This window comes from Epinephelus lanceolatus, chromosome 7 (assembly GCF_041903045.1).
Source record: "Epinephelus lanceolatus isolate andai-2023 chromosome 7, ASM4190304v1, whole genome shotgun sequence".
NCBI lineage: Eukaryota > Metazoa > Chordata > Actinopteri > Perciformes > Serranidae > Epinephelus > Epinephelus lanceolatus.
Genome location: NC_135740.1, coordinates 25877505 through 25897403, shown reverse-complemented (window position 1 = coordinate 25897403; position 19899 = coordinate 25877505). Strand labels below are relative to the sequence as shown.

The 19899-nt window shown below is 41.8% G+C and overlaps 1 protein-coding gene across 1 annotated transcript in view; it reads right to left on the bottom strand.

Annotated features, from left to right (window-relative positions):
- Nucleotides 1-491: 491 nt before the first annotated feature.
- The window catches only part of LOC117261107 (neuronal acetylcholine receptor subunit alpha-7-like), a 69447-nt gene continuing 50039 nt past the window's right edge, over nt 492-19899 (bottom strand). Inside the window, exons 5-9 of the mRNA XM_033633346.2 lie at nt 14807-15054; nt 13195-13389; nt 10223-10309; nt 4589-4698; nt 492-4452 (exon numbers count right to left, since the gene is read on the bottom strand). Coding sequence (XP_033489237.2) covers nt 3829-4452; nt 4589-4698; nt 10223-10309; nt 13195-13389; nt 14807-15054 — 1264 coding nt within the window. The 3' untranslated portion in view covers nt 492-3828. The remainder of the gene's footprint in view (nt 4453-4588; nt 4699-10222; nt 10310-13194; nt 13390-14806; nt 15055-19899) is intronic.

Genomic DNA, 19899 nt, shown 5'->3' with positions numbered 1-19899 from the left:
TATCGGCCATAGAGATGTCTGCCTTCTCTCCAATATAATGGAACTAGATTGCACTCAGTTTGTGGGGCTCAAAATGGGTGTAGTTTGGTAGAAAGAAAACAGTTCCTACATCAAACTGCTCAGATCAAGCACGTTCAAGAAAAAGCAGACATCTGTGTGACCGATATCTCCAACACTCTGCAACTCACACCAAGTGTTGGGAGAATAAAAAGCACTAACACTCTGGTCACACTGTCTGTGTGAGCAGTGCATGACGGCTTCACACAGACAGTGTTGCTGCTGCAGCGCTGTTGCAGAGCTGTCTGCCGCTGCTGCTGCTGTACTGTACTGTACTGTACTGTATTTCCACGATTAAAAGCGGACTGCAACTGCATTATCAACACGGTCCTGCAAATATTTCACAATAAAAAACTTTGTGTTAAAAAATTAAGGGATTATGTCCACAGATATGGTGTCAGAGGGCTTTTATTCTGAAACAAATACAAGAAGTGTTGAGTTAAAAACAAATTTTATTTTTTTCATGTCTGTGACAGATAGACATTGAAACTGTGAAATGTTGTATGATGTTGATATGGTTATCAAAACACTGTTTGCTGAAACCACACACATCACATGAAAAATAGGCGAGCCTCCTATTCTCTAGATCAGAGGCTCTCAACTGGTGGGTTGCAGTCCAAAAGTGGGTCCCAAGTCCATTCTGAATGGATCCCAACTGACTTGCAAACATGCCAAGTTTGAAAAAAGCACACTGTATTTTATAGTACAGTCAATTTCCGGCAGAGCTATTATTTTGAAGTGCCATTTCCTGCTGTAGAGTGAGTGACTAACAGATAGCTACGTGACAGAGACAGCAAATGTCGTAAAAGTACGACGCTTAATATATTAAACTGTGTGGGCCTTTAACTAATGATGAAGGAGAAATGTGAACTTCGTGGCTGGACCAGTTGGGAACCACTGCTCTAGATGTTCCGCAGCTGCTCACGCGGGCAGTGTGGCTGCTCTAACCTGTTCACACAGCTGTGCTGAATCTTCCAGATGATTAGCAACAAACCACTGGTTTCTTCTCAGACCAAACCAAGCTTTTCCCTCCCTCCACATTCCCCACAGATTTGTTCAGAGCCTGTTGTACAGAGAATAAATAGACTTTTATTAACATAGAGAGCCAAGAACTCACACTTGGAATGACAGAGAGAGAGAGATAAAGAGATCGATGACTTTAGCTACAACAAAGAGGTGGCTAAAGGTGAAGGCAAAGGTGGAGGTTGACAACTTTGTAGTGTGAATCAGTCACTCAGCTCCCTCTAACAAAACACAGATGAAACTCACGGACACATAGGGCCTTTTATAAATCTACAGTATATTCTCCAGTGAAATGGTGGCAGATGGGTTGGTGAAGTTTTCTTGCTGTCAAGCCTCTTGTCATTGTCTGTGGTGTCACAGTCACAAATTGTCTTCATCTTCAGTGAGCACTTATGTACAGTGAAGTCCAACAAAGTCCATGACAATGGGTATTTTTATGTGACAGCAGTTAAACCACTTTACCTGCTTCTTACAGTAAAATCAACGACTTGAACATGTGGTGTCAGAACACTTGGTTAAAAGATGTACTGTACAGTTCAACTCACAGTATTCGACTGCGCTTTAGAAACACACCTGTGCATTTTGTGTCACTGGGTCAACACCAGTACATACTGTGTCGACACAGTGCTTTTTGATACAATATATTGCATGTTTCATTATAACAGTGTCCCAAACTATTCGTACTACATTACAGATTCTATTGGCTAAAATAAAAACAGGCAAGACAAAGTTAAAAGAGTGATCCTAGATGAGCATTTCTACTCTGATGAATAAAGGAAATGCCTCTATGCTTGTGTCAAAGCAAACAAGTTGTGTTCAATGTCGATCGAAGTGAAAGCAAAAACAATAAAATTCACAGTGAAACATCTCATTTTAGTTACTAACCTAACATCACAGGGATGGTACATCATCAGAAGACATCGGACGTCCTTATTAAGAGTTCAGAAGGTGAACAGTTGGTGTATGAGCTCAGACTGAGCGACAGTGTGGATCTGTACATATGGGAGAACAAAAGTTCAGACGATCGAAATGAACTGGAGAGGAGGCAGTGAGGTGGACTGTGGTGCTGTGTGAGTCACTGTACAGTAACTTAAAGGCGCCGTATGTAACTCTGGAGGAAGACAGCTGATTTTTGAGTCTTTTTGATTTATCCTGGCTCCATATGAGCAGAGGAAATCTCCGCTCATCACTGGGCTAATATATACAATGTAAAATGCCATAGACTTGTGCTAAAAACATTAGCATGTTGTATTTGCAACCTGTCCTACTAATGTAATTTTCTGTTTAAACTTTGTTGTGTAGAAGTTTGTTTTGCCAGTCAGTCATGCAATGCCTTGTTGATTAATGTATAACGTTATGCATTATGACATTACGGCACAAAATAAGAGCTAGTAGCGACCCAGCTTGCTAACATTATAGCTAGCGTTTTTAGCCCTACTCTGTAAAGAAACTGTACAGCACTGAAGATCAGTTGCTGATTTATTTTTTCTCTTCGAGGACCGTCGATTTTACATTGAACTGACAGTTTATTACATGGCAAAGAAACTGGTAACATGTCATTATAAGTTAAACATGTACAGCAGGTTGTGTGCCACTTTTCATGGTGCATTGTGGGATACTTTGAGTCCACTATATAGGGTATAATAAATCCCACTCTACATTCATAGAGCACTACAAAATGGCTAACTCACTATATAGTGGACTGTATAGTGAGTAGTGAGTGATTTCGGACACAACCAAAGCGTCCATCGGCAGGTGCGCCTGACTCATGCAACGCCAACCAGTGCCCCTCTCCATCCCTGAAGGGTTGGAAGAGGAGGGAGAGACAGGAAGCGGCAGTGGTTAGGAAACCGTACACATTTATAGTTGTTGGGCTTATAAATGTTGTGCAGTGCCAGAAACAGCAAGTGATAATGAAAAGGAATAAAGTTGTGAAAATTTGTTATAAATGGGAGAAACAAAAGAAAATTGCTACCCAGAGGGAAACCAGTAGAGGGCAATAAAAAGCAGGAGTAGTGGTTCGGTCCCACTACCAAACCCAAAGTCCCACTACAAACCCAAAGCGTCAGAATTTGACGACCTGTGAATGAGACTCAACAATCAACTCCCTTTCTCCAGGGTTACATACAGCACCGTTTTTTTAAATGAATAGTGCAGATGAAGCAATGATATTTACACTGTTTTAAGGGGTATAGAAAATGAGCTGCTGCATTATCTTCCCCTTATTATATCTATATATCTTACTCAATATAAAAAAAGAAAATCTATAGTCCCCTCCTCTACTGCCCCAGTGATTCCCAACCTTTTGCCATTAGCCTCCCCGCTTGTCTTTAGTCTGCATGCCCAAACAATTTTTCTCTTCGAGATATGAACAATTTCTCTCTGACATCAAGACAGAGCGGGACAATGAATGTGTGTTTCTATTCTTAATTTTAAAATCTAATGCAACATAATAATCTCTGTAATTATTTATTCATCAATCATGAATATTTTTTTTCCTGACTGATTCAATTAACAACATGATTCAGCAGCTGGCTACAGCGGCCAGGCTCCCTTTACTTTTGTGAGTTACTTGAGATTATTTTTCAAATAAAACACTGCGTGGCCCAACTCTTATCCAATGGGGTGCCCAGACTGTAGGTTGGGGACCACATACTGCACTTTCATTGTTTACTTTCTTTCTTAATCTCTTCTTCAACCCTAGTTTGTGCCGTCTTCCTTCCCATTCTCTCCTGCTGCTGCAACCAGCTATGTGAAGTCCTTGGAAACAGCCTCTATGAAGTTGGGTGCTGACATGAGGATGGTGAAGGTGCAAATGATGGAGAAGAGAGAGAAGGCCACCAGGCACAGCCGGTCCACCACCGCTGCTGCAAATTTCCACTCGCTGCAGATGGCCTCAGCCTCATCCTGGTCCCGGAACCGCTGGGCTATGTACGACACCTCCTCCAAGATGCGCTGGATCTCTGGCGGGGGGATGCTGACTCCCATCCCAGGTCCAGCTCCCATCCCCAGGCCTCCGACGCCACTGCCAACTCCTCCAGGTGGCTCAGCCTCATCACTGGGGGAGCCATGGGCACGTCCCCCTAGTGCTACCCCGGAGTCGCTAGAGGGCGGGCAATGTGGGCTCTCTATCGGGTGGTAATTGCCAAAGTACAGGCTCATGGACCCGTTGGAGGTGCCTGTGGGGCAAGGCGGGCAGGATGTCTGTGAGAGGGGCATAGTGAGGCTTGGTACAGTGCCCATCTCTATGGAGCTGGTGCTGGAGTGGTGCTGGGATCTGTGACGGTACTTGTACCCAGGCCGCTTGCGCTCATCGCCAGGTTGTTTCATACGGAGAAACCAGGCACACCAGTTCAGCAGAACCACTCGAACCTGAAAGAGACAGAGAGCATTACACACACACACACACACACACACACATACACACATGCTGACACACTCATACACATTTGTGCTTAATGAGTTCGATGACAATAGAGATCTGATTAAATCAGTTTCAGTCACTCACCCACTTGGGCATCTTGCCTCCCTGAGGGTCATGATGGTGAAACTGCAGGACTATAACTGTCACCACCACGGACATTCCCACTATCATCATGGTGCTGGCAAAGTACTGGGCTGTCAAGTACACAAAAAGCATACCTTAAATTTTGTTCAAAGACTTAACTAAATTGAACTTCCCCATGGTCACGTTTAATGAACATGCACTAACAGGTAAAACATTAAGCTTGAATTAAGTCCAAAAAATAGGTTGATTTCACACTGTAACATGAAAGGAAAGCAAGTCTGATCAATTTGTGCAAGAAGTTATATTGCCGAGGGGGAATGATGCACACTTGCACTGAAATGGGGGGAAATAAAATCTGTGCAAATATTGTGAAAAAACCCCCCAAACAAACAGAGAATAGGGGTAAACAAACCAAAAAACAGTAGAGGAGAGAGAAAGAGAGATTAGTGCTGGGTCTGGAGGGTGCTTTCACCCATGGGGGGAACCGTAAGAGAGGAGGAACACGACTACAGCTGCTGCAGTACCAGCAAAGGCAAACTCTATGTGACCTTGTGAAGTCTGAGGTTGTGACCTAATTTGTTGGGATCATTAAAAGAAAGATGGAAGGAAAAAGGGAAGGGTGCCTAAAGGAATACCTCAATGCACAATCATTGATCATTTGTATATCAGTAACTCATCCCGTGTTATGTTGAATTTGGGAAGAAAACTTTGTTTTTCTTGCATGCCTCCATGGTGAATGAAGAATCCAAAAAAGGAGAACATTCTTGTTGAATTGACAAAATAGGTGACCACATTTAACAAAAGCAAAACTACATCACAGCATCCATTTACAAACTCTCACAACCAATCCAAGTCCCATTTATCCAGTCATATGCTTAGTACTTCCCAAACACATGGATTTTTGCTTAAAGCTTACTATTCAAAACACTTTGGCATAAACAGCACAGGCGCACTACTCATCTGTGCTTGAGCCATAAGGCCCAGACACACCACACTGACTTCAGAAAACTAGCGGCGATGAAGGCCCCCTGCTGTTCGTCGTGTCTCAGCCAAAAAGTTGCACATGACCACACCCCAAAGACTACAGCCGATGGCCAACCAGCACATACGTTCTGCCCGTGTGTGAGCGGAAATAATTCTCCACACTAGCAGACTGCGGTAGTCTGTAATATTCATTCAAAGAGTGACTGTCTTGACTAGTTTGACTAGCTTGACTTGAGCTAGTCAGTTAGCACAATAACAACACAATCCAGTGTTGATAAATAATCATATGTGCGCCAGCGAACAATAACACAAACAATCTCAAAGTGTTTCTGTAAAGAGCTAAATGGCTAAAGAGAAATAATCTTACATTATGTAACACATTTGTTTTGGTGACACTCGCTCTTGACTTTAACTGTTTACTTTCCTCACTTCTGTTTCTCTTGTGTGCTCAGTTGAACTGCCAATCAGAGTGATTTCATTAACCGACGAGAGGCAACGAGGTGGGACACTACGCACTGACTAAGGCGACAGATGCTCACCGACAGCCCAACGCTGACTGACAGCCAACCGTTGGCATGGTGTGTCAGGGCCTTTAAAACAGAGTGTTTTAAATACTGGTTTTAGTGAAGATGTGTGTGTTTTGGAAGCACTGAGGATACAACTGCATAAATGAGACTTGGATTATACTGCACGAGTTGTGTGAGAGTTTGGAAATGGTTGTTTTGATATAGATTTACTGTTGTCCCCTTTTACGTCAATTGATAAATAATGTTCTTTTTGGATTCTTCGTTCACTGTCAAGTCATGCAAGAGAAACAGTTTTCCTCACAAAATCAACACACCACAGGATGAATAAGTGATATACTAATGATCATTTGAGAGGTGAAGTATTCATTTAAGTGAGGGGAGAGGATCTGCAGAGGATGATAAAACCAGGACGTGGGCAGAGAGATGAGGGAAGAATAGAGCCAGGACACAGAACATAGCACTAAAGGATGTGTTTATGGGAGGTCGAAGGACATTTGCTGTGTCCTGACTGTTTTATGGTCAGTCACTAATCAATCTGCCTACAGATATAATGTACAATAATTCAAAACATAATTGTTAGGCCTTCGGTCACGAACCACGTTGTTGATTATGGCTGAACTAACTCAATTAAAAATGAATTAAAAACCGAACAGAATAAAAATGAACTGAACCAAATGGTCTTGAACTGATAAGACAGGTCTAACTAAATTAACTAAAATGAAATGAACACACTATGCTTATCAGGTGATTAAGGGCTGATGATAAAAGACATATGGCCTGATTCTGACAGCGGCGTCCAACACTTGCTTTATATATTTACAGTCAGGCTCAAGCAGCTACAATAACTCACATCCACATTCAGCCACAGCGTCGTAAAGGGTCATGAGTCATTTTAACAGGGCTGCTTAAAGTGTCCCAGATGGCCTTGTGTTGAGGTCGAGGAAAATAAAAAACACAGATTAATCACTCTATTGATGAAGCATTTATCAAGCTATTCTCAATGGGGGCAGTTATCACTGCGTTGATGTAGTGGTGACCGTGTTCAGCATCACCAAACACTACTCACATCAATAAACTTACACAATGTACAGTTGATGTGCACAATATATTTCACTTTGACCAAGTTTAACAGATTTGATACATCACACACAGGACTGCAGTGATAATTCAAAGCGTGTAAACACACTCTCTCACACATACAAGACAAAAACACACACTTCTTCTCGGTGAGCTCTCAGTGGTGACAACTGAATTAGGAGTATTAACCTTACTAACATGTCTACCTCTTCACTTGCTCCACAAAGCCTTTGAGGCTTTTCTCTCTGAGAACTTCAGCCCCAAACGTTACTTATCTCTTCCCCTCTCTCCATCCATTATTTCTTCTTCTATCCCCCTTTTCTTCATGCCTCTCCAGTGGAGGATCAGACATTTCATAGCCTATTAATGGCACTGACAGCTTTAGTTCTGTCCGCCCAATTTAGTCCACACACCATCCAGGGGTGCTGTGAATGATGTATAGACGCCCTCAGGCTACTCAAAGTCAAACCCAGCCAGACACTAAGATGGGTTTTTGTTTATGATTTTTTTCAGGAGACCATTTACAGTGTAAAAAGAGGTCAAGCAATACAGGCCTACATTTTAAAACACTCGATAATAATGCATGTTTTATATTACTGGTCAGGCTTGGGTGATATTTACTTTTTATACCTTCACACATTCCTGACATTTCACCAGTGTGGTTTACGATGGTATTTGTTTAAAAAAAAACAAACTTAAGAGCTGAGTGATAGAAGCCATTTAGTGTGTGTAACATTGTCTATGGTTGGGTGAAATGTTATCAACTGGCCATCATCAACCAAACACCCGCTCTGCCAAGGATATGAGTTCTTTCATTTATGGCCAAAAATGTGTTTTGTATGGTCACAGTGGCGTTAGACCAGCAAATTCTAATGAGTTCATCCCTGAATCCAACTGGACGTTTGTGCCAAATTTGTGAAAATTCCATCAAGGCGTTCTTCAGGTATTGTGTGGGACAGATGGACAAACTGATGTACAACCTGACAACATGATGCCTTCGGCCACAGCTGTCCCCGCCGTGAAGGCATAAAAGTTTTCTCTCTTTCACTAAACTACGACTAGCTTGTAAAACATACTTTATTCAAACTTGACAACCCGAATAAAACTCCCAAAACCCTCTTGGTTTGTCTTCCCATTGTTCAAACAATCACAAACTCTGGTTTGGTCGAAATACATCCTCAGTTCACAGAGTTATATGTGAAAATATGCTGGCTCTCCTGCTGTTTTTCCCTCTCGGCTGTAGCTGGCCAGCTTTTTACTAGTCCTGTAACATTATCCCTACCACTCATAGTCATCATGTTTGTCAGCTCAGATGCCTGTTCCACCAGTAGAGGTTGACCTCTGGTGACGTGTGATGTTCACTAAAATACATCAATACAGCATCTACATTATTGACAGTATTGAAGATCATACCATCAGGATTTAAATACCCTGGTTTAGTGGGATTTATACTCGTGCGTCTAATTGACCCCGTACCTACGGCATAGACTCTGTGTCAACATAGAGCCTATGCTGTGCCTTATGCCGTAGCCTGACGTGCCACCCCAGAAATGTAACTACAGGTTGTGGTGATGCAGACCTCTTGCTTGTCTATTTTTGTAAGCTGAAACCATTTCCCTCAGTGGAAACAAAGCTTTAATTTACTTTAATTTCACAGATACGAAACAATAAATTGTGAAAACAATAAAGCATCCACAAAAATAGCATTTGAGTGTGATTTATCCTGGCTTCTGAGCAGAGTAAATCTCTTCTCGTCACTAGGCTAATTTATATTTATACAATGTAAAATGCCATAGGCTTGTGCTAATAACGTTAGCATGTTATACTTGTTTGGAAAATGTGTTCAGTATAAGACAGTTGTTATGTCAGTGAACCTTGTGAGTTGTAATGGAGCCTAATTTTGTAACATTACCTGTGTTAAATGTTGCTGTTTTCCCTGGCTTCATATGGGAGAGGAAAATTCTGCTAGCCACTAGGCTAATTTATACAATGTAAAATGCCATAGGCTTGTGCTAAAAACATTAGCATGTTTTATTTGTGAGTAAAATGTGTCCAGCAAAAGACAAATCCTTTGTCTGTGACTGCTGCAAGTTATAGTGAAGCTGATTTGTGTACTTGTGTTTGAAATTGTCTCTATTAAATGTGTGTTTTGGGTGTGATTTGAATTAACTAAACTTTACAGCACTTCACAGAAACCCCGCCCCCAACTAGTCCTGTCACAATAATCAATAAATCAATTAATCATACAATAAATGAAAATGAACTCAATAATTTTGCTGACCTCAATATATCGCCAGTTCATTTTATTTATTGTTTTTGGTTGTTTTGTTTTATTTATTTAGGATATTTTAATTTTCTTCCTCACATTCCAATTCAAATGTTAAATATTCTTGAGAAATAAAAGTTTATTTCTCTTTGAAAGGGTGTAATTGCATTATTATGCTATATTTTCATTATATTTTGAAAAATGGTCTCAAAAAGACATTGACAATAATATAATTTATCGCAATAATTTCTGGGAAAATATATCATCCTGCAAAATTTGTTATCGTGACAGGCCTACCCCCAACTAGTGTTTTGAAAGTGTAACTGCAGAGTGACAAAAACACACCACCGTACAGTACACACTGCATAGATCTGATGCACAAGTATAAAGCCACCTTAATACTGTGATACCGCCCAAGCCTATTAACTGGCGTTTACTGGAAGTTCAAGAAATACTGTGAGGGACAGTCTAGCTGATACTGTTTACTGGTCTGAGTGTTGATGTACTAATTCGATATCAGAGTCACTTTAGATTGACTGTTTTCTAATGAATCTATTTCCCCTGTGTTTAGTGAAGCTTCTCTCAAGAGGTAAACACATGTCAGGTATAGATCTGGTAAGATATACTGCATCTGTTCAAAAACTGATGTCTGTGTGGAAAAATGTCCTGTCTGTCATGATGACTTCCCTTCTTAGTGTCACCTTCTCCTGGTTATCATACATTCATGCACACATAAGCATGTAACATGCAGACACACCCACACACATAAATATAACCCACCGATAAGAGGAACTGAATCGGACGTGGCAGGCATGATCTCTGCTACCAGAAGCATGAAGACAGTTAGCGAAAGCAGCACGGTGATGCCTTGAGTCAGGGATCGAGAGACACACACAGAAAGAGAGGAGAGAAGAAAGAGAGAGAGAACATGAGTATATACATAGTGATGTGATCAGGGTCACTGGTGTATGAAATCATTCCTGTAATTACTTATGTATGTAATCAGTTATGTTCTCGTGACTACAACCATTTATCAGCTGCTGGCTCCTCTGACGTCTCCAAGGTGCGCTACAGCTCCAGAAATCCTTCAAACACTTTGACTTAACCGGTGACTGCTCATTCACTGACGGCTATTCATCACAACTCACTGGCACTGATAGAATTCCTAAACAGATTTAGTGGCAAGCCTCTTATTTTGAAATTCAATTATTCCAAGGTGATTTGACATGCATGTATTCATGGCTTGCTATATAATTCATGATGACAAATGTGCATGACAAAATTCATGAGTGTGCTTTCATATGTTTATGTATTGGTGTACAGTTGTGACAGCATCTGTATAAGCTTGAACAGCTTCAAACTAAATTTTGTATATGGTTCTTGGTGTTTAAAAACCACATTACTCCAAGTTTTTAACTTACTAAATGCCCTTTTCTCAAAGAAGCTGTATGCGACATTCAGAGCGTATCTATGATTCAGAGGTTGTCTGCACACGGTTCTCAACATGGAGGTGGCTGACCCAGCAGCTAGCAGCTAATGATGTTATTAGTGTGAGCTGTGCTAACAACAGCAACAGTGCTGACAGGGCTAACGGTGTTAACTGAAGGGTGAGCGCTATGCTTCTGCGACAACGGCGTTCCGGTATCAGCAGTAACCACTGTGTGAGCTGCAGGTTGGGTACCACCAGTTTCCACCAAACACTTTCGGTATGGTACCTTTGGAACCAAAGTAACCCTTCAGACATGGTACCTAGACCCTGGGTCTGTTTAGTGTTGTCACCACCAACAGTACTCTTATATGTGGGCGGGGTTGTTGTCACTCACTGCTGAAGTCCAGCACTCACTGTATTTCCTCCTTTATCAGTCTACACCACTTTTTTTTTAAGATATTTTGTGGCATTTTAGCCTTTAATTGACAGGACAGACAAGCGTGAAAGGGGGAGAGAGAGAGAGGGAGTGACATGCAGCAAAGGGCCACAGGCCGGAGTCGAACCCGGGCCACTGTGGCAACGGCCTGGGGCGCCTGCTCTATCCACTAAGCCACCGACGCCCCAGTCTGCACCTCATTTACCATCCACAGAGTGGGGTTGCATACCGACATTTTCAGAACAAAATAAAACAGGCTGCAGTAAGAGTCCCTCTCGATGGGATATTTAAAAATAGCAGGTTCGTGCGTTTAGTCAGAGGAGCACAGGAGAGCCAACTCCTCGGGTCATGACTTGGCTGTCCGCTTACAAGGGAAGGGACACTCCTTTGAGGACAGCAATGTGCACATCTTGGCCAGAGAGGAAAGATGGTTTGAAAGAGGAGTAAGAGAAGCCATCTACGTCAAGCTGGGACGACCATCGTTAAACAGAGGGGGTGGCTTACGACACTACTTATCCCCCACCTACAATGCAGTCTTGGGATCCCTCCCCAGACAGCTTCACACCCATTCACCCCTGGTCCCACCTGACCCTAATGACACACATGGTGGCCAGGTGGGTCAACGACTCACATTGTGACCTTAATGACTCTGAAACTAAGAGCTGACGTGACCCCTACGACTCTGCATGGGTTCCCACCCACACAGGGTTTATAGCCTGTAACTTCGTACCAGTCATTTAGAAATGAAGAAGCTTCTTGGATGAGAGGCAAAACATCTTCAAGAAATGCAAGCAAGTCCGGTTGCCCACGATATAGCACTTACGAGTGGTTACATGAGCTTCAAAACCAGCCACAACTCAGCCCCGAGCAGAGTGACCATCAGCTATTGACCAATCAACAGACTGCAGTGTTTATAGCTCCATCTTTTAGTACCAGATCTGTGTGCTAGGTACCCCAACAGAGGGGGGACCAAAAATGGGAACTTTACGGGACAGTTCCATTGGTACCATCCACAACTTTTTTAGTGGAAACGGAAAAAAAGCGTACCGAACTGAATTGTACCATACTGCTTGGGGGAAATGGGTTTAAGAGCGCACCTCGGTGAGAACACCTGGTTCAGACAGGAGGGTGAAGCACCGCGAAACCCAAACCCAGGAAGCTGCCCACGGAGCTCCGTCGCTGCCATCCCGGCTTCAGGTTGCTTTGCGTCAGAGACAAGAGAGATCCATGAACCCTCAGGGTTCAAAAAGGAGTCAGAAGCACCTAAAGTGCCATGAAACCATAAGCCATCCATGGAGCTCTTTGGCTTACCAGCAAGTCGAAACCATTCCTGCAGCACTGATAGTTTTGATCTATCTAGTCTGTTTTCTATTTCATTTCATTCTATTCTATTTTATTTTATCAGTAGCTAAGTTTGTGATTGTGTTTTTTAAATTATGTACTTATTACACATATTTTTCAGTGTCTAAACAGAGAACGAATGACGCTAGCAGACACGGGTGCATACAGGTGTGCACACACCCACACACACACACACACACACACACACACACACACACACAAGCAGAGGAGCAAAATCGCTTGTTGACAGCAGCTTATTCAAAAATGACATTTTTGCCATTACACAAAGAATAAAGTACCGAAAAAAAAGGTTCCATTGGATACCACACAAACAGGAAGCCTGACTTCATTCTCTGTTTAGGACGCCATTACTCCACTTTATCTTTACATCGCAAATGGTGGATTGCTGCTATATTAATGCTCTGAATGTTGTACAGAGCTTCTTTAAAAAAACTGTACAAAACATCTTCACCTTCGCTCTTTCTTCCATGGATCAATAACACTTTTTTAAGTGTGTGTGTTCATGTGTGTTTCAGTCCTTCTCACCCAGAGAAATCTTTTCCCCCGAGTCTGCAGGTAGAAGGAAGACAAGCAGGGCCAAGCCAGAGATCAGTACACATGGGATGAGCAAATTGAGGCCGTAGTATAGCGTCCTGCGGCGCATGGTGACTGTGAATGTCACATCAGGGTAGGGCTCCTTACAGCACTCATAGTACAGCTCATTGCGCTTGGCTGGCACACCTAAGAGAGGAGCACAACACATACAGGTCAGGGAGATTCTTGTGGACTAATAAAGTGATTCAATATTTAAATAGCTTCTATAATGTGTGTAAACCAGATAGAAGAGAAGGAAAGAAAAGATGGGTCTAAATATTTCATGGGTCGCACCGCTCAGATGGGACTTGGAACTTTGCTCTGCTTTTATTTTATCTAAGTATTGTTAGTAAAATGTTATGTAAGCCAAAAAAAGCTGAAGAAAAAAGCTGAAACAGTTTAGATTTTTGAGGGCTGACCTATCTCACCTTCAACTCCAACTCTGGGGATGTGGTGTGCTGCTGTCACATATGGTCTGGCTACACACCTGCCAACGCGTCAAACATTCCTATTGCACGCCATCTGGCGCCGTCTGACACCCATTTCCAGCTAACCACCATCCCGGGGGCACAGGCGCTGGGATCTGCAGCTACTCTGTCCCAGCTGGAGACACCCCGCTTGGGAGGTCTTCCAAAAATTCCTCCCTTTCCAGTTCATCCAGCTACAACCATACAAATGATATCCCATTGCGACATCATTTATATAAGAGTCTGGACACAGGGAGTTGGCAGGGCCTGATCCCAGTGTAATGAGGGGGGAGGACAAATGTAGAGAGGATATTTATGTACCCATAGGAGGATGCAGGGGACACGAGACCTCAATAATGACAACAGGTGCATTTGTCCCCCAGATAAAAACATTAGATATCAGAGGACTTGTCCATCATAATTTGGTGCAGATTAAGTAAAAACTGATGCAATGTTGAAACAAAACCAAAACGCCTTTGTATGCATCCATAAGTATTTTACTCTGCAGCCTGTGTAGCATTTTTTGGGTCAGTTATGTCTGAATATTTCAGCTTTGTTAAACATTAAAACCATGGAAAATACTGACTTAAGGAATCTGGTGATGGAGTATCTCACTTTCTATTTCATAGACTGAACACGGCAGTTGTATTTTTATAGTCCCTGAGAGAATTGTTTTCAAAGTTTGTTTTAAACTCATCTCAGGACGCAGATGGGGAAATATAAGGGGATGTTAAAATATACTTACTTAACTATACAATTAAAGTGAATTCTCAAGTAGGGCTGCACCCCAATAGTCGACTAAATGTTAGTCGACCAAAAAGGTCATAAGTCGGCAAGACTTCATTGGTTGCTTAGTTGGTCTGGTCTCTTCTTGGTCACTTCTCAGACCTTGATCTCAAACCACTGTGTTGTCCAAAATATATAATTCAATAATTAAATTAATATCTTAAACATGCAGGCAACTAGTCGACTAATGTCCCTAAATGATGACTACTGGTCGACTAGGCAAATTCATAGCCAAGGGCAGCCCTATACTCAAGCACAGCCATCTATGCTGACGATTGTACTTCCAGGGGTAAACAGTGCATCTCTCTTACCCACAAGATCCCACTCTCCATTGGGTATGTAAGTAGATGTGTCCACATCCAACATCTGGAGGTCCAGCAGCCAGCCGTTGTGCGTCCATGAGCCAAACTTCAGGTCGCATTTTTGCACGTCGAAGGGAAACCAACGCACGTCAATGTAGCAGGTGCTCTTCAAGATGCCAGGGGGGATGTACTGGCAATAACCTGACGCATTCACCAGCACGTTGGTGTGGAAGGTGGCATCAAACCGCTCGTCCGCACTGGTAACAGAATAAGAGAAAGCAATGTGTGTGTAAAGTTTATTACAATAACTGTTTGAGTTTTTTTGCCCCTTGGAGGAAACAGAACCAAGTTGGTAACACATAGCGTCACATTTTATGTTGATATAGCAAACTTGTTAAGAAACAGTTGCTAATTTGCACATCCAGCAGTTTTGGAGCAACCTTATCTATCACTTGGAGTTTTGGTTTCTACCAACTCCTGAGGGAATGATCTGGCTCTTTAGCCATGTGTATTTGTATACCTGTTTAAGTGTGCCCATGGGTGCAGATCTGATGACAAGTTTGGGGGGGACACAATCAGTTGTGATTTTTTTTTAATTGCACGCATGCAAATCATGCCCACAGAGTGCTTGAGATTGCCAGCATATTTCACGATTTCATAGAGGCTCATCACCATCACCAAGTCATTCAAAAAGCACTACAAAGAGAATCATATGCTTACCTTTACTGTTTATTTCTCTTAAACAGCCAGTAGTACATGGAACCAGCCATCACCCTCCTTTTCACTGCTTCGGTGTTAGTTAATGCTACTTCTAGTTTCAGGGTCTCAGGCATGTTATGTCCACTCACGTTCTCATCTCTCGCCTCTCACGGATTCCCATTTCTCCTCATCATCTTCCCTTTCTCCCAGTATATAGGACTACTGTATACATTTGTTCAATTTCAATCATTTAAGCTATTTAGAATTGGGGGGGACAATTTGTGTTTTTCAGAATTTGGGGGGGGACATGTCCCCCCCGGGATCTGCACCATGAGTGTGCCAGTCTCCTTGCTGTTTCTGCCCAACCTGCCACAGCAATGAGCAGTGAAGTGATATATCTACAAGCCATCTGTGGAGCAACCAGCCTGCTGCTCCACTCCTTCACCCCACACATGCACAGTTAAAACCCAAGTGAAATTAAATATTCACTTCCAACGTTAATGCTATGCCAAATATGCAGTAACAGGAACCAAATCAGTGACATGAGAAACACCACAGATGCCTCCTTCAAGGCTCTGCAGCTCCCAACCTGCTGGGATGATGTAAGGACAGGTTTTATACAGTACAACTTAAGTTTCAATATTTAAAGTTTGAGACTGATAGGGCTTCACTCGCCAGATTCTGAAACAGCAGCACAAGTCAATGAAATCAAGAAAAAAGTAGCATCTATTTTCTCTGAGAGTCCTGGGAATAGCAAGCAAAGCTTTTGGGAACAGATACTTACAGAAAAGACAACACCTGGACACCTAACCTTAGACCCACTTCAGCTCCGGCACTCCAGATGAACTCTAATTAAGAATTAAAGAGCAGCTTCTTCGGTGTCGGCGAGAGTGTGAACTCTTAAATAAAGTGCCGGAGGCAAAGGCTGAACTTAGAATTTAGTCAGTGTCTTCTGTTTTGTTTCTTCGTGCAGCACATGGCCAAAATCCTGTTCATACTAATTGATTCTCCACTGTAGCACGTAGCTGGAAGGATGTATCTCCTCTCCCCCGCTTCATTGCTACGTATAATTAAAACATGCGGGCAGCTTAAGAGAATAAAAGATATATAGTCAACTTAGAGCTGAAAAAGTATGAAAGCAAAATACAGGAAATACAATTTGCCATTGTGATATATTTAATTTGGATTATCCTTTTAACTCAGAGAAACTAATGTTATTTAATTGACTATCTTAGCCAGAATTCATCTGGATTTACATGCCTCCATTTACAGTTACATAACCAGTTCCTCTTTATCTGTTTCCATCAGTCAGACGGGGGTGGTGGTGATTATATTTTTCTACATTGTTTTACTTAGATTTATTTGTCACTTGTTGACAGTCTGGATGGAGGTAATTGAATAAAACCCACAAAGGACAGTCATATCACAAAATCATCATTTTGAAAAATTTGTAACCACTATTTGGTCGAAAAAGTACTACAACTTAAAGGGGACCTGTTATGCTTTTCATTATTTATTTGTCATATATTGAACGTTATAATGTCGAATGTTTATATAAAATGTGGCAAAAGTTTCAAATGATGAGGTAAGCGTATGTAAAAGTAATCCCTGTGAGCCAAAGCCTCAGGTTTCAGACCGCTCTGAATACTCTTTCCAATGTTTTTTTCTTCTTACAGGACAAGCTGACGTCAGTTTGTGATAGATATCTTTATATGGTCATCTGCTTCAGGCACGTTATTGCAAGTGTTATTATGTTATGCATATTACAAGACATACACTGCTACATGTAGCTGCATGCTACAGTCAGGGCAACATGTAAAAATTGTTGCTGGTGTTAATTTCTCCCCAATTTCAGATCATATTCCTGCTGGAACATGTCCAGTTGTGTTTAGAAGCTTTTACTGGTGATTTTTAACAGGTAAAAGTGCTGCAATATAATCATCCAGTGACTGAAAGTACATTGCTACATGTAGCTACATGCTAACATCATGGAATCGTACGATTGTGTTTGCAAATGTTGTTCATTTCTCCCCAATTTCTGTTCATATTCCTGCTGGAACATGTCCAGATGTGTTAAGGAGCTTTTATTGGTGTTTTTTAATGTAGAAAATGCTGCTATTCTCTGTTACAGTCATTCCCTGGCTGCAATGACAGTACAGAGACATAGCCTAGAGATGCGGAGACTTGTAAACTAATCAGAGCAGACTGGGCTTCTTCAGTAGGGGGGGCTTAAAGAGACAGGCACAAAAACAGAGCGTTTCAGAAAGAAAGTGAATATATGTGTTCCAACACAGACAGTGTCAGGAAAATAAAGTGTTTTTTGACCATTAAAGCATGTGAACATGTTCTAGCAGAAACCTAAAATACAAGTATGAACCTGGAAATTAGCATAACAGGTCCCCTTTAAGTTTGCTAAACATTGTCTAAAGATTAAATTGTTTTAAGTAGGGCTTGAGGAAAGAATCTCTCTGAGCAATGTGAATGTCACATAAAATTAAACATGAGGAGGCAACTCATCAGCAGCTCTCAGTCCATTCACTGGTTCATATTATTGTTGTCAGCGTGTTAAATTTCAACAGACAGCCACAGGCAGTAGAAAATTATGGTAAAATGCATCTATAGCAGCAGAGCAAAATGCCAACCTCACACAAATGCTGCATGAAAACAGAAAAAGGCAACAACTGATAATACAGCAAACAAATGGGGACAAAAAGGGCATAATCCCCTTTGTAAGGCCTGCTGTCAGTTTTTTTTAGCAGTCGGAAAGACTAACAAATATTAGTGTAAAGCAGTGTAGGTTTTATTCATTACGTGAAATGCCCCCAAATACACACACATACATACACATATTCCTATCAGTAAAGTCCTGTGTTTGTCAGTCCTTGCAAAGGTCCATTGTAGAGCTGACCGTCCTTTTCACTGTCCACACCAAATAAGAACTCAAACCCACGCACTGAACTCTACATATACAGTGTAAAGGCACACACAATACACCTATACATGCACATACACAATGCAGTCCCCTGCGACGGAGATAACGCCACTGTGTCTGAAACATCCTGGAGCCTCATTCAGCCCTGACAAAAGAACGTGGCATGCATCTTAACAGAATTTGTAGATGGACATGTTTTATTTGTCACCGCCTTTGCTCAAGATTGAGTGATTTACCTCTTTTTGGGGGTGGGGGTCAAGTGTGATAATTTATTCTCTTCAGTTTGTGTGTGTGTGTGTGTGTGTGTGTGTGTGTGTGTGTGTGTGTGTTAGTGCGTGTGTGTTGACATCAGCTGTGGGTGCTGGGGGAGGGATGTGTGGGTTGGCCGAGGCGGAGCTATGCAATGAATTATTCAAGCTTTGGCCTTACTTTATCTGAAGGTGCGCACTTTCCTGCAATCAGCGCTTACATACATAACAACAGAGCACGTTCTGAACTTTGTGTGTGTGTGATTTGGAGAGTACGTACAGTATACATCATGCATGTGCAGAGAACAAGAGACGTACAACAATACAAGATGAATTAGAGCTTGTTTCAGGCACTCTTAAAATATTTCTATTTATTGTAGCTTGCTTCAACAAAACATTTGTCTCATCTAATCAGATGTTTTTTTTCATTACTGTTAAGATAAAATATTCTAAGATTTTGAAACAAAATACTTTTTGCAATGTACACATTTTAATATTTATATGCATACCACTGTCAAGTGATAGCCCTGGGAGAATGGGAAGTGGTTGTGTTTGTACATGCGCGCATACACACACCAAAGAAAGAGCACTGTGGACACGTGAGAGTGCGGCAAGGTGGAAACAGAGACAGACCGACAGTGACAATGGTGGCAGTGACAGGTTAGTGCACCATGGGACACGAGTCACCAAAGCTTTCCTCTCACTCACTCAACACCTGCCACTGTCCTCACACAGGAACACACACAGACACTCTAATGACAAAAAGGAGGAAGCCACAGAGTCAGGAGTGTTCCTGAGGCAGAGACAGAGCAACCCAGGGCTGAATAAATCATCATGTACTATTAAAAATATGCAGAATGCACTAATCGTTAAAGCAAGACCTCGATGCCAGACTAAGAAACAATATGTAATATACTGTAATAAGTTTCGTTACAAAAAAATTTGGTGCTGGACCACATGTCCTCAACGATTTCAATGTCCCAGACAAATAAGAGAAATTCAGGTCAAATATCATCTGTGCCTATAAATCTTTAAAAAATTGATACATTAAATGACATCATTAACAGATTAATTTTTTATTGACAACTAGGCTACTGTAGCTGTGACATTTTTTTCTGCGCACCAGTCACGTTGCTCTCACAGTTTACATCCATGTCTGTGAAAACATGGATGCTTCACACACATCTTCCCCCCGACAGCACAGAAGATCCACACCATTAGCA